Source organism: Trachypithecus francoisi, unplaced genomic scaffold, assembly GCF_009764315.1.
Source record: "Trachypithecus francoisi isolate TF-2019V2 unplaced genomic scaffold, Tfra_2.0 Lachesis_group14, whole genome shotgun sequence".
Classification (NCBI taxonomy): domain Eukaryota; kingdom Metazoa; phylum Chordata; class Mammalia; order Primates; family Cercopithecidae; genus Trachypithecus; species Trachypithecus francoisi.
The window spans coordinates 17,537,296-17,553,048 of NW_022681459.1; the positions used below are offsets into that span (position 1 = coordinate 17,537,296).

Sequence of the window (15,753 nt, forward strand, 5' to 3'; positions counted from 1 at the left end):
CTACTTCTGTGCTTATTAAATAGTCTCCCTGATAGACAGGCCTTGTGTTTCAGCCTCTTCATACAGTACAGTCTGTTGACATAAAAGTTCTAATAAACTACTGTACTTATATTTTCCATTTACTCTTTGCCTAGGAAGTAATCCAGGTGTTTCATATGAACTGTTTAAATCTTTTGAGCAAACTATTTCACTTATTATTTTAACACGAAAATAGAGCATATAAGGCATACAATTTAAAATGGGAACATATCAAGCTTAATAGCCATCTTGTATTGTAACCATGAGTGATACAATAAAGTAAGACATTTAGCTTTATGAATCTGTAATGACTTTCAATTCAAATGCATTAAAGTTGAGTAAATCTAGATTGCTAGGAAGAAGCTCATTATTGAACAGGAGAGAAAGATAAGCAAACATCACATTATATGATAAAAGTGGTTGTGAGAAAAGAAAACGTGAAAAGAATGTGGTTGAGAATAGGGAGTTTGTTCACTTTTCATGAACCACGATGTCAGAGTAGTTTTTACACATTAAGACTTGCAAGATGAAAAGGTATTATGATGGGATGAAATAGAGACAACAGGTATTATAAAAGAATAAGTGTATTATAGTAATAATAATCATTATTATTACAAATAATGTGTACCATTTATTCTGTGCCTGACCATTCTTTTGTACTTTTCAAATAATAAATCATTTAGTCCTCACCACATTACAGGGAAAATATTGACATTATTTTCAACTTGAAGATAACAAAAATGAGATTTAATGAGATAAAATAAATTTCCCAAGTTCAGAGAATTAATCCGCAGTGAAGTTAGTATTGGAATCCAAGCAGTTTGACTTGAACTTTGAGTTTCTAACTAGTAAAAATGGAGCCTTAAGATGTAAACAAAATAAAATTTGAGTTAGGAAGATCCTTAATAGAGACTACTGTGATGAAGAAATGAAAAAACATAAAATAAGAAAGAAAAGTTGGTGATTCAGATGGTGTGCCATCTTTGAGAAAAATATAAATGCCAAGGTTACAGGGAATTAGTAGCCAATAAGTGAGGAGAGGGACATAAATGGATAATTATTTTCATAAAACTTTACTTTTGCAGAACTTGGTGGATCAAAATATTGGAAAGGGGTTTGTAGAGAGGCAAAAAGGGTACATGTGTGGGAAGAATAATCTATTGGTTAGAGTAAGTTTAAGCTCAGCTGTCTATGGAGATATGCATTTGGGAACATTCTTCTGGCAGATAAATATCAGAAGAATGACCAGATTGGGAGAGATGCCTTATGTGGCAAATAAAAACACAGGGTGCCCAGTTAAACTTGAGTTCTAAATAAACAACATTTTTTTTTAGCATAAGCATGCTCTATATAATTTTAGACATACCAAAAATGTTTTTGTTACTTATCTGAAATTCAAACGTCATAATTTGTTGATTATTGTGTCTGACATTCCTGTAGTCTGGGAATGTAGATTCCAGCATCACAACTTGCAGAGAAGGGGTGAACTACTGCTTAGAGTAAAGGAGATCAGCTTTAAATAAATAAAGGCTAGACAGTGGGTTCTCTGGTAGAATACAAAGCTTTATATTTTCCCTCATCTACTATCTTTGCCTTATAATTTTGAAATGTTCTTTCACTCTGGCACAGTCATATAACATGGTGTTAACAGCAAAAAAGGCAGCATTGATGATGTTCTGGTTCTGAGCGTGAATGTCCTTGCAAGAATCTATTTTGTTCTCATACTCTTTCTTGCCTTCTTCATGAGAACACAGTAGGTAGAGCTAGCCTAATTGGAGAGTGAGAGATTGATGGAGCAAAGCCAATTCCCACTTTTACCCCGGTCAACAGTAAGTCAAATCCCAGTCATGTGAGCAAACAGCAAGGCTATCTTACTTCCCCTAGTTGTTGGATGGTTGAGCATGAACCTCTTATTACACAGCAGTGAGGGCTTATGGTTGTGTGTAATACAGCAGTATGATGGCAATAGAAAGTGGAAACAAAGTCATTTATAATATTTTCAAAAGAAGAGTAGCAATAACTAATATATATTGATTGCAGACTATATGACAAGCAATGCTTTGAGGTTTTGTATGCATTACTCATTTAATCCTCACAAGGATCCTATGAAATTGTTGCTATTATTACTCCAGTTTTACAGATGAGAAAACAAAAATCCAATGGGCTTAAGTAACTTTTCCAGGGTCACCTTGGGAAGTGACAGAGCTGCCAGTCTGACTTAGGTGAATTTACCTTCAGAAAGTTTCATGCCCAACCACCTAATGACACTGCATCTCAACAAAACTTTGAAGATGACATTGGATTTGACAATAAAGAAGTTGTTTGGAACGTCTACTGCATTAGCTTCAACTAAGTGACAGACTATTGGGGGAGGATGGAGAATTGCACTAGAAAGTGAGGTACAGAGGAAGTGAGAGAATGCAGAGGGGGTGTAGTTATTCCTTTAGGTCATTCAGCAACATGAGGAAAAGGGGAAGAGATGACAGTCAGCTTAAGGGTAGACCAAGATGACACTGAGGTTTTCACCCTGGTTTCTTTGGTTGTGTTTTTCATAGGACTTCGTGTATGTCTGAAGATAGTATATTGCACTCAGAATTCCTGAGTTAAAAACCCAGCTTTGCCTTGTATAAACATCCCACTTTAGGAATTTTTTAAGCTCTTTGAGCTTTACTTTTTTTAGCATACAAATACCTCAAAGAGTTTTTAAAAGACTGAAGCACAATATCCCAGAATATAGATGGTGGTTCCAGGTAGGTCAATTTCAGTATCTTCCTACAAGGGGAAACTGCAAATAGAAGGATAGGTAATAGTGAATAAAACAACAAACCAGAAGATAAGAAATAGAAAAACAGGAAAAATGCATGCCTCCAGTCTTACTGGGGAGAAGGAAAACTTCTTCCTCAGAGAGAGTTGAGAAAAAAAAAACGGGCGAACATAAATCTGCAAAGTGAGAGAGGGAGGTCAAGGTATATCTCTCCTGATGATACCGTAGAAGAAATTTGACTGGCGCCTCTAATTCTTAAATGTGACCAGTGAAATCCTATGAGTAAAACATTGGACCTTCTTTGGGGGCATTTGCCTCGCCTTCACTGCTCAGGTGCACAAACTTATGCTTAGCGTCAAAATACTTTTTAATTTATCACAGGTTATAATACCTCACAACTCACTATTGGATGGTTTGTGGAGTTATTTAAATTTTCCAAAGTGCAACTTTCTCACTTATTCCACAGGAATAACAAAATCATATACCTTATAATGTCTGAAGTTTATGTGTGACATGTCACCAAAGACAGAAAATAAATATGAGCTATCATTACTAGCTATATTGCAGTTGCAGTTGGCTTACGCTTATGCCTGTGTATTTAACAGAGCGTCCAGCACATTGCAGTAGTTAATGTCTACCTATGGAAGAGATAAATAAAGCATGATATTAATTTAGCATAAAAGTAGAGCTATTTTACATTTTCATCAATAGAATCATACTATTATAAGAAAAGGACACAGGATTCAATGGGGAAACTGGCATATAAATTAATAACCAGTGGTTTGGCTCTATGATAGATTTATTTGGCACATATTTTATGAAATACTTTCTGTAAGCCAGGCATCATTCTAGGCCCTGTGAATGCACAGATGAGTAAAAGAGATTAAGTTTCTGCCCATATGTACCTTCCATTTCCTGGGGAGATACACAATATGTGAGTCAACAAGCAAGTGTATAATATCTCTTGATGATAAGTGCTATGAAGAAAAGGCTATATAAATGACCATAGCCCAATAGCATCTCAGGGAAGACCTCTACGCAAAAGTGACATTTGTGCTTGATGCTGTCAAGTGACTGCTAGAATCTGGAAGACATCTCAAGAGAAGATACTTAAGTTAAATTTTTAAAAATTTTACTTTACTGTAAGTTCTGAATACATGTGCAGAACGTGCAGGTTTGTTACATAGGTATACAAGTGCCATGGTGGTTTGCTGCACCCATCAACCCAACATCTCAGTTTCAAGCCCTGCATGTATTAGATATTTGTCCTAATGCTCTCCCTCCCCTTGCTCCCCACCCCCTGACAGGCCCCTGTGTGTGATGTCCCCCTCCCTGTTTCCATGTATTCTCATTGTTCAGCTCCCACTTATGAGTGAGAACATGCTGTGTTTGGTTTTCTGTTTCTGTGTTAGTTTGCTGAGAATGATGGCTTCCAGCTTCATTCATGTCCCTTAAAAAGACATATCTCATTCTTTTTTTAGCTGCCCAGTATTCCATGGCATATATGTGCCACATTTTTTTTATCCAGTCAATCATTGAAGGGCATTTGTGTTAGTTCCAAGTCTTTACTATTGTAAATAGTGCTAGAATAAACATACGTGAGCATGTGTCTTTATAGTAGAATGATTTATAATCCTCTGGGTATATAGGAGAAAATTTTTGCCATCTACCCATCTGACAAAGGTCTAATATCAAGAATCTACAAGGAACTTAAACAAATTTACAAGAAAAAAAAAAAGACAAGGCCGGGCGCGGTGGCTCAAGCCTGTAATCCCAGCACTTTGGGAGGCCGAGATGGGCGGATCACGAGGTCAGGAGATCAAGACCATCCTGGCTAACATGGTGAAACCCCGTCTCTACTAAAAAATACAAAAAACTAGCCGGGCGAGGTGGCGGGCGCCTGTAGTCCTAGCCACTCGGGAGGCTGAGGCAGGAGAATGGCGGGAACCCGGGAGGCGGAGCTTGCAGTGAGCTGAGATCCAGCCACTGCACTCCAGCCTGGGCGACAGAGCCAGACTCTGTCTCAAAAAAAAAAACAAAAAAACAAAACAAAACAAAAAAAAAACATCAAAAAGCGTGCAAATTATATAAACAGACACTTCTCAAAAGAAGACATTTATGCAGCTAACAAACATACGAAAAACAGTTCATCATCACTGGTCATCAGAGAAATGCAAATCAAAACCACAATGAGGTACCATCTTCCGCCAGTTAAAAGGGCAATTATTAAAAAGTCAGGAAACAACAGATTCTGGCGAGGGTGTGGAGAAATAGGAACGCTTTTACACTGTTGGTGGGAGTGTATATTAGTTCAACCATTGTGGAAGACAGTGTGGCAATTCCTCAAGGATCTAGAACCAGTAATACCATTTGACCCAGCAATCCCTTAAGTTAAATTTTGAAGATGAGTAGAACTCTTTATGAGAAGTGAAGAGCAAAATAAGGGAGGAGCTAGTATAAAGGCAAATATTTAATAAGATTATGGATCATTTAGGTAAATATACATATTAATTCAGTCGGTGTTTGCTAAATATCATATCATACCTGATGAGCCAACTGCATGGTCCAGGCTCTTCTGTGTCATGCCTTTTAATGAAATTTCCTTCCATATCAGCATATTGAGCACTTCATTGTTTTCATCATAATAGCAGCATTATGTGTCATCCCAGAGAGAGCTATTAGGAGCCATTTTAAACAAATAACTTTTAACAAAGAGACTAAAGAAAGGTAGCAGGTTTTGAGTTTCAGAGATCAGATAGGAATAGATGAGAAGGTGCAGCCATAATCCAAGTAGCAAATTGTGACCACGGGCATTGGATAAAAGGTAAAATGAAGTTGAATATATTTATAAAGCATTATAAGTTTTATGTATGTATTAAGAAGGTAGCACAAAATAGCTACCAATTGGCTATGGAGATGAAAGAAGAGACATGCAAAGCCTCTCCATGTTCTGACTGGAGTGGCTGAAGTGATCACAGTATCCTTGTCAACGAATTAAACAATAGAATCCACATGGTCTCTACAACCCATAGTAAGGTGCTTGGCAGAAACATAACTAAATCTATAACAATATTAAGCCTCAGAATCTCCAAGTTCGTAGCTCAAACCATAGATGGATTCCTAGCTGCAACCTAGTCCTCTGAATTTCAGAGGCCAGCAGTGATGTTTGTCAAACATATTTCCAATGAAAGGAAATACTTTTATTCAGATTACCAAATTGTTCAGGTATCCTGAATTTTTATTCTATCACATATCCAGTACAATATTGATTCAATTGATCTTTCATATTGATAGAGCATTTTTCATTGATTAAAGAGTTTTTATATTGATTTGCTTTATTAGAGTTTTCTGTGACCAATCTGAGTGCAGTAATAAGATGTGACCATGATTATTATGTCTGAAAAACCTTTTTTGGTAGAGGAAAGAAATTTTACTTTTTGTATCCGTGTTTCAAGAAATTATTCATTCTCCAATTCTATCCTTTAACATTAATCTTGGATCCTAAATTATGCAATCACTATTCATAAGCATGTCTAGGTACACGTGACACTATTATACCTTCCTCAAAATTAGAGTCTATAGTTTTCATCAGGAAATTCCTCCTCTGCTTGCATTCAGAAGAATTGTATGTTCTATTGTCTTACTGATATACTGTAATAAACATCAACAAAAATTCAGTTCTCCTAGCAGAACTATTTAGTGACTGCAATTTAGAAATATCTTTCACGTTCCCAGCTTCCAATTCTTTAACAATCTAACCAAGAATAAAAACATCTTTTGCAATATAGTTTTAAAAGCCATGACATTCAGGAGCATCACAAATTATATTTGGGTACAAATCAAATTTAACAGTACCTGGACTGTTCAGATTGGAAATCAAAAAGACCTTCAAGTCAGGCCAGCACTTAAACCTAATGAGGATGATTTTTGTTGTTGTTTTTGCTTCCCTTGTTTAGTTTTCTAATTTGAAATATAAACTACGCTGTAGTAAAAAGGTAACAGATTTTCTATCTACAAGGTCATCTTTAGTAGGATATAATGTCTGGAGAAAATTAGGTTGACTAGTCACATATTGTACATTCTAAATAATTGTTCTCTAAAAGCAGCCACCATTTTGTATATGTTTATAAAGGGAAGCTTTATATATACTTACAACCCTTATAGAGAAAATATAAATATGCAGACTCATTCACACATTGTTAAGTTTTAGAGTTGACAAAGGACAATAAAAAAATCAAAGATAGAAATCATACAGAATAATAACTATAGTTCCTGTAATCTACAGGGGTTATTCTCCTGCTCTTTTTGGTTAGAACAGAAAATAATTAGCTAACGCTAAAAATCAGCTTAATTAAATAATTCATTAACTCTTCTATTTGGTCCAAGGAATTTAGAACATACTAAACCTTAGATTGCAAAACCTCACTAGCAAAATTAAGTATTTGCAAAGGGTATCTGCAGGACGGTCTTTGAATCACTGTCTTTCAGTTTAACAGCACTTGGACAGGTATTATATCTGGTTCTCATTTCAGCTTCATAAAAGATCAGTTATCCATGCTCATTATCCTGATCTGATTATTATACGTTATATATATCAAAGCTTCACTCTGTGCCCCATAAATACATACCATTATTGAGTCAATTAAAAAATAACATAAAACATGGAATATGTTCTAAACGTGATTGGGCCTTTAACCTGTGAATTTTTCTTTCTTTGTTTTTGGATTTCTTTCTTCTTTCTTTTCTTCTCTCCATTTTTTTGCATCCATTATTTAGTTTCTTAATTTGAAATCAAAACTATAGTGTAGACAAAAAGGTAACACTTTTTCTATGAGAAATCATTTATAAAATAGTGTTCCTCTTCTAGATTTACAAAAGGATAAAAAGATTTTCTATGATAAATAGTAGGGGTCCAAATTTGAATATAAGCGGATTCAGACATGCCTCGTCATGTCAGACAAACTGGTGAAACAGGCTTCTTTCACTACTTTGAAAGTTGACTGAGAAACATAGCAGAGGAGGGTTCTATCTGTGTTTACTGTTGTTGTTCCAAGATGCCTGGCTAAGGGTGGTGAACTTGTAAAACAAGGCTGAAAGGAACAGAAGAATTTTTTGGATGAGAATAAATTCCTAGAGAAAAACGATCCAGGCTATTTGAACTTGACTGAGAAATGAAACCAGAGTTGACAGCCAAGAAGGGCTCTTATCAGTAAAGCCTCCTGTGTATTATTCTCACGTGACTTTGTGTCATCACCCATTCACAACAAGCTGTATAGACTATTAAGAGCCTCTAATAGGGTGCAACAAAAAAAAAGTTAGAAAGCACCCCTCCAGCTTACCCCAATTTTTCTTTCTTTTCTTTTCTTTTTTTAATTTTTGACTTTTGTGGGGACATAGTAGGTACATATATTTATGAGGTACATGAGATATTTTGATAGAGGCTTTCCAGGTGTAATAATCACATCATGGAAAATGGGGTAGCCCTGTCCTCAAGCATTTATCCTTTATGTTACAAACAATCCTATTCTACTCTTCAAGTTATTTTAAAATGTACAATTGAATTATTATTGACTATAGTCCCCTAGTTGTGCTATCAAATACTGTCATTATTTATTCTTTCAATTTGTTTTTGCACCTATTGACCAGCCCCACTTCCCTCCCCAAATACCCTTCCCAGACCTTAGTAACTGTCCTTCTATTCTCTACTTACATGAGTTCTGTTGCTTTGATTTTTAGATCCCACAAATAAGTGAGAACATGTGACATTTGTCTTTCTGTGCCTAGTTTATTTCACTTAACACAAGAAACTCCCAGGATGTTGGTCTGGGCAAACATTTCTTGAGTAACACCCAGTAAGCACAGGCAATCAAGGCAAAAATGGACAAATGGAATCACATAAAGTTAAAAAGCTTCTGCACAGCAAATGAAACAATCAACAAAGTGAAGAGACAACCCACAGAATTGGAGAACACATTTGCAAACTACCTCCAATTTTTTGTACAACATTGTACCACTGGGTTTCAGTGCCACATTCCAATGGGAGTTACATCAGTCAAATATGGGACAATGGCCTTCAGGGAGATGCTAAATACAAAGTGTAGTTCTGACTAGGAAATGAGTGAAACTTCCCAATCTCCTTTCCACAAACTCAACTGAAGGTGGAAAAAAAGCAAAGACATGCCGGGCCAGAACAGTGGTACCAAGAAGACATTCAGCTAACAACGTTACACAGCAGAATATGAGAATGACACTATCCTTAGTGATTTCAGGAACACTTGAGGGACACTTGAGAGGGGCTGACATCCAAGTAAATAAATAGACAGGGGCAAGTTATTTTTATCTCTTGTTAATATGATCTCTTATTTGTTCTCAAGCTTCCATAACATGGTGAACTAGGAAGATTTTCATCACATTCCACTATGGGGCCACAGATCTCACTGCCTCATAAGTAAACTTTTTATAGTAGTTGCAAAATAAAATGTTAAATAATAACAATGAAAACATTGAAAAGAACCAAAATATTTATACTTGAATTCATGTATTAGATAAAAGCAAAATACAAGTTTTTGCTAGGATCTTGATAGAAAGATAACATGATGGTAATGGTGGTAAGAAAAACAAAGCAAATTTAGGAGAACAAACTAGAGTGGCTATACATGAATAGGATTTCAGGTGACGGATTCCGAAAGTAAAAAAACAACTAATATTCATAGAAGCAGCTTAACCATTGATAAATATCTGTCCACTGATGGTGAAGACAATAGAATAGATTTTCTGGAATGAAACCACAGGACAGGACCAAACACATTTGGAGGTTTCTCCTCTGCTTCCAATTTCAGCAATTCATTTAATAAGAGCCAGAGAATCCGTATCCTCCATAGTATGATGGGTGGCGGCAGCCATATCCGTAGCCTCCTAAGCCAGAGCCATATCCGTAGCCTCCATAGCTACAGCCATAACCCTGTTTGCGGAAGCTGCCACATCCACAGCCATAGCCATAGCCCAGGCCACCGAAGCCTCCACAGCCATAGCCCAGGCCTCTGTAGTAGCTGCCGTAGTAACTCATGGTGTCAGGAGTGGTGAGTTGGTTTGCTCTTCAGGCAAGATCCTGAGTGTGAATGCCAGCATGTGTAGAAAGAGGCTTATATACCCTGGTCAGAGCACGTAATAAACATGTGCCCCTCTTTTTATGTCATCCCATGAATTCTACTTGCCTGAGGCAGCTTGTTGATCTCTTGTCCTGTGACCACACTCAGTAAGAATGCCTGAGCTTTTTTGGCTACCTAGTTAGGTGATCCCTGAGCTTGTTGCTTTAATTTTAGTAGAAGGGATTGCTGCTTCTTCAAAGTCTAAAACATACCAAACCCAAAATAGACTTATTTATTACCAGTCACTTAACATCAGTCACATTAAAAATTCTTGATTTCTATTTGAATATATTCTCATCACAAGCATTTTTGGACATTGTTATAATTGATTCTACAAAATTTCAAGAAATAGCCAAGGTCAAGACTCTTAAATTCATCAGTTTCTTCATAAAGCACACATATTTTGTAGCGTCAGAAGCAGGAAAGATTTGGTTCACCTGTGTATGTACCTGAAAGAAACAAATGTCACCTAATTTGTAGACCTTTAAAACTTTGATCATGCACAATTGTTATATTTATTTTGGGCTCTGCACACCAGCATGCCAAATATTTGTTTTGTTTTAAGAACATAGCACAATTGTAGTCCCAAGTGGAGAGACTCTTACAGGGATCAAAAGCCCATCTCAGTGAAGTCTTTCCAGAGTTTTCTATTTATATCCCAAGTCCCTTTTCCATGATATGTTCTAACCTCACTGTTACCAAAAAATGAAGATTGTAATCTGCCTCCACACAGAATTTTTTCTCTTTCTCTACCTTTTGTCATTAATTCATCTCTCTTGTATCTTTTGCTGATTTTACTTCAAACCACTCAACTTCCTTTCCTCCACGATTCATTACTATATCCAGGTAAAAGTTTGAAGTAGGTAAAATGTTCTGGCTACAACCTATTTACTCAAATCAGCATTCATTCTTTCCATTTAGATCTTCATAGTCAATATTTGCCCTTGTCTTTGCCTGTTTTATGCCCATGTTTTTGTTGTGTTTTGCTTTTAAGCGCTTTTTAGTCAGCTTTTCCTAAGATATCAACGAGATCTTTCTAAGATATTGATTATAGTGTTTCTTGTTTAAAACATTTTTCAACTCTTCAAATTATCTGAAATTTAAAAAATATTTGTGCAACTTAGCGTAACAAGAAATTCTCTAAATTTAAGGCACAATTGTGAAAAATATAGAAAAGAAGGAGTAGCTCTTTAGGGAGAGTTGGCCAGAGAGTTCCTCAGCTGAGCCCATAGAGTTAGAAATGCCCAAGGCTTACCCCATACCTGATTAAGCCTCATCCAGATGTACCTGTATCTTGAAAGTTGGAACTCTAGAAAGGTATCAGTTTTATATGACTATAATCATACTATGAAGATTTTTTTTGAGATTTACGAGTAGCTGAATGACACATTTTAAAATTTTTATTTTATTTAAATTTTTTATTGATACATATTTTACATACTTATGAGATACATGTGATATTTAATTGCATGCATAGAATGTATAATGTTCAAGGTAGAGTATTTGAAATATCCGTCGCTTTAAATATTTATCATTTCTTTATGTTGGGAATAAATCAAGCTCTCTCTTCTAGCTACTTTGAAATATACAATATATTGTTGTTAACTATAATCACTCTACAGTAGAACTTACACCTTTCATCCTAACTTTTCTCTCTCCTGCACCCACACACCCATCCCAGCCTCTGATATCTATCACTCTTTTGTCTACATTCATAAGATTAACTTTTTTACCTCCCACTTATGAGTGAGAACATGTGATACCTCTCTTTCTGTACCTGTTTATTTCACTAAACATAATGACTTTCTGTTCAAGTGACACTTTCTTTTTATAAGGTGATGTTTCTCTGACCTGCTGAGTGTCAAAACAAAATCTCATATTTAGTTGGCATTCAAAAATATTATTTGAATAAAGTACATGACTTTGACATCAATGCAAGGGTCATGAATAGCATAACATGAGCAACTTACTGGCTATTCTTGGAGGTGTTTTAAAGCTGAACACAAGTTCCAACAAGATTCCTGCTGTCAGAGTAGCATTTAACCCGACACTAGCCTTCCTCTTTGATATCTGAGTTACTGTAACCCAATTTCATTCCATTTTTATTCTCCATTTCAGAAAATCAGTCAAGTGATAAAATTCATATATTCATTTTTAATGAACCATTTAGAATTATGAATAAATTACATAGCATTAAGAATTTCACATTTTCTTGTGTAGCTCTGTCAGAGCATGTGACCATGATTAAAGGCTATTTTGTATGTTTTTGATATATAAAACTGTCTCTATATGGAAATAATATGAGACCCAAATGCAAAACTTCGATAGTACAATAAACACTAAATGTATTTTCAAAGAATAAAACATATGACTATGACATGCATAGCTTATTTTGTTCACTAGCTGTGTAAACTAGAAAAACAGTTTGAAGAATATGTAAAAAATCTGATTTCTTTTCTGTATATGCAAGTAAAAAAAGTCTCAATGAAATTTCCTTTGAGGGGTTATTCTTTTTCTATTCGTTTGTTGGATCAAAAGTAGATTTGGATCATTATTGTTTTTTAAGAATTGTTAGCTCATGACCCTATTTTCTACTCATGTTGATAGATGGAAGAGTGAAAAGTGTTCTCACATGTTTCCTGGAAATAAGGAAATTTTTGTTAGAAATTTTCTATCATCTCAGAAATTATTCAATACAACCTTAAACAGCATGAAATTATAATAATATTGATTATACTAATAACAATGGCAGTAATAATTATATCGATTACTGCTTTTCAGCCACATGGAAACTATCCCTGAGACATTACCCAAATGAGAAGAAAATACTTCTAGTGAAATCCTGTTCTATTGGGTCAGACAATATAGCTGACCTCCCATAGAGTTACTTCGCTGTGTTTCCCCTGTTCAGCCTGCTGTTGTAGGACACAGAATGCCATGAGAGCATTGACTTAAAGAAGAGGTCATGGCGCTTTGTTTTGTTTTTAACTTAGAGTCTAATTTTAACGTTGCTCATTGGTTAGTTACATTCAGAAGAAACTAAAATTTGATTGGTTTAATTCTTTATATCACAACAATAAAAATGAAGCATTGATGTTAATGTAAGAAAAGGGACTAACCCTCATAAAAGCAGTTGAGATAATTTAGCTCTTCTTACAACTATGACCAGAACTTTCATAATTGTATATCTGACAACAATCAAGAAGAAAATACATAAAAAGTGAGTCTGCATAGTATCGTCTAATACCTGGGACTCAGGATGGCATGATTCTGATCCTAGTCTTGGCACCAATTATAAGAAAAATAACATATTCTGCTGGAATACAGCATTGCAGAATTTTAATATCTCTTTCTGGTCCTTAATTGTGTGATTTAATTTTTGTGCTCATTTAATTACATTTGGCGAGCTTATACAAAACATCTGTAGGCACGTATTATTGCCTGAAATTCCATTTTAGAAAAACAATATTGTTTTGGCCATTTCTTGAAAGGATGAGGTTTCACTGAAATTTATTTTCATATATACACACACATATATAGAGAGAGAGAAACATATATATATAATGATATTGATATGACAGAAATATATAAAAAGATATATAAAATATACACATTATATATAAAATGTATGTTATATATGTGTGTATTATATATTTTACATATAATATATAATAAATGAATATTTCATTAATATTTAAACATACTTCTATATATAGTAAATATAAATATAAATATCAAATTATCAATAATCTATTGAAACATAAATAAAATAGTATTTATTAATAACACATAGAAATATAAAATATATTTATATATTTAATATATTGATTTACTTAATATTGAAATATATATACACTTCTATATATTTAAATATTAAATGACATTTTTAGTCAGTTGAAACTAAACTATTTTGCCTCATAATAATGTTTCTGTGTGTTTGTAGTCCCTACTGCATTACAAATCCTTCCGTATAATAATGCTGATAATAAAGAACACAATATTCCTATAAAAAGACAAGTGAAATGAGTTGAATGACTGCAATTCATATTTTATTATCCAGTTTATCAAGGACTTTTGGGTCAGGCTTATTTTACATGCATAACAAACTAGATGAAAGCAGAAAATTATGAATAAAGGAAGATTATCTATAATGCAAAGATTCATAGAAAAAGAGAGTTTACTTCTGTTTAAGTTTTGGGGATATAGATTATAAGATTTGTGAGAAGCAAATGTGTTTTAATTACAGTTTTAATGATATGAATGTTGTGATACTCAATTTTAAGTGTCAGCTTGACTGGGTTAAGGGATGCTAGGATAGCTGGTAAAATATTTCTGGGTGGTCTGTGAGGGTTTTTCCAGAAGAGATTCACATTTTGATCTGTAGACTGAGTAAAGATCGCTCTTACCAATGTATGTGAGCATCATTTAATCTGTTGAAGACCTAAATAGAACTAAATGGGGAAGGCAAAGGGAGCTTGCTTTCTGAGCTTGGATCTTCATCCTCTCCTATCCTCACACATCAGCATTCCTGGTTAGAGCATTTGGTCTCAGATTGAGACTTAACATCATTGACTCCCCTGTTCTCTAGCTTTTAGGTTTGGACTGGAACTACTAGATCAGCTTTCCTGGGCCTCTAACTTGCAAACAGCAGATGATGAGACTTCTCAGCCTCCATAATTGCATGAGTTCTTCCCTAACAGTAAATGTTCTTCTGTATATCTATGTATATCCTATTGATTCGGTGAAATGCTTTGGATGTGTGTCCCTGCCCATATCTCCTGTCAAACTGTAATCCCTACTGTTGGAGGAGGGGCCTAGTAGAAGGTGATTGGGTCATGGGGGCAGTGTCTAATGGTTTGGCATCATCATCCTACTGCTGTCTTGTGATGGGGTTCTCCCGGGATCTGCTTGTTTAACAGTGTGTAGCACCTCCCTTGACCTCTCTCTCCTGCGACCATGTGAAGATGTGCTTGCTTCTCCCTTGCCTTTCACCATAATTGAAAGTTTCCTGAGGCCTCTCTAGGAGAAGCCTGTGCAGCCCATAGAACCGTGAGCCAATTAAACTTACTTACTTTATAAATTATCCAGTCTCAGGTATTTCTTTATAGCAGTGGGACAATGGACTAATACAGAAAATTGGTACCAGAGAAGAGGGACATTGCTATAAAGATACTTGAAAATGTGGAATGACTTTGGAACGGAGTAACAGGCAGAGGTTGGAACAGTTTGGAGGGCTCAGAAGAAGACAGGAAGATGGGGGAAAGTTTGGAACTTCCTAGAGACTTGTTAAATTGTTGTGACCAAAAGGCTGATAGTGACATGGACAGTAAAGCGCAGGATGAGACGGTCTCAGATGGAGATGAGAAACTTGTTGGAAACTGGAGAAAAGGTCGTACTTGCTATGCTTTAGCAAAGAGATTGGCAGCACTGTGCCTGTGTTCTAGGGATCAGTTGAGCTTTGAACTTGAGGGAGATAATTTAGGGTATCTGGCAGAAGAAATTTCTAAGCAGCAAATCATTCAAGATGTAACATGCTACTTCTAACAGGATACCCTCATATGCTTGAACAAAGAGATTATCTGAAGTTGAAACTTGCATGTCCAGAGCATAAAAGGGAAACAGAGCATAAAAGTTTGGAAAATTTGCAGCCCAGCCACGTCATAGAAAAGAAAATCTCATTGCCTGGGGAAAAAATTCAAGCCTGATGCAGAAATTTGCATAAGTAGAGAGGAGCCAGATGTTAATAGCCAAGACAATGGAAAAATGCCTCCAAGTCATTTCATAGACTGTTGCTGTCAGCGCTTTCACCACAGGCCTAGAGGC

General features: G+C 35.5%; 1 protein-coding gene and 1 long non-coding RNA gene across 2 annotated transcripts in view; one reads left to right on the forward strand and one right to left on the reverse strand.

Annotated features, from left to right (window-relative positions):
• Window positions 1-5,518: 5,518 nt before the first annotated feature.
• LOC117095675 overlaps window positions 5,519-15,753 on the forward strand; it is a 33,306-nt gene continuing 23,071 nt past the window's right edge. The window contains exon 1 of the long non-coding RNA XR_004442131.1: window positions 5,519-5,606. This is a non-coding gene — a long non-coding RNA (uncharacterized LOC117095675). The remainder of the gene's footprint in view (window positions 5,607-15,753) is intronic.
• LOC117095674 (keratin-associated protein 19-3-like) lies at window positions 8,552-9,896 on the reverse strand. The gene has a single exon (XM_033232281.1). It carries the CDS (start codon window positions 9,846-9,848, stop codon window positions 9,630-9,632), a length of 219 nt encoding a protein of 72 aa, XP_033088172.1. The 5' UTR covers window positions 9,849-9,896; the 3' UTR covers window positions 8,552-9,629.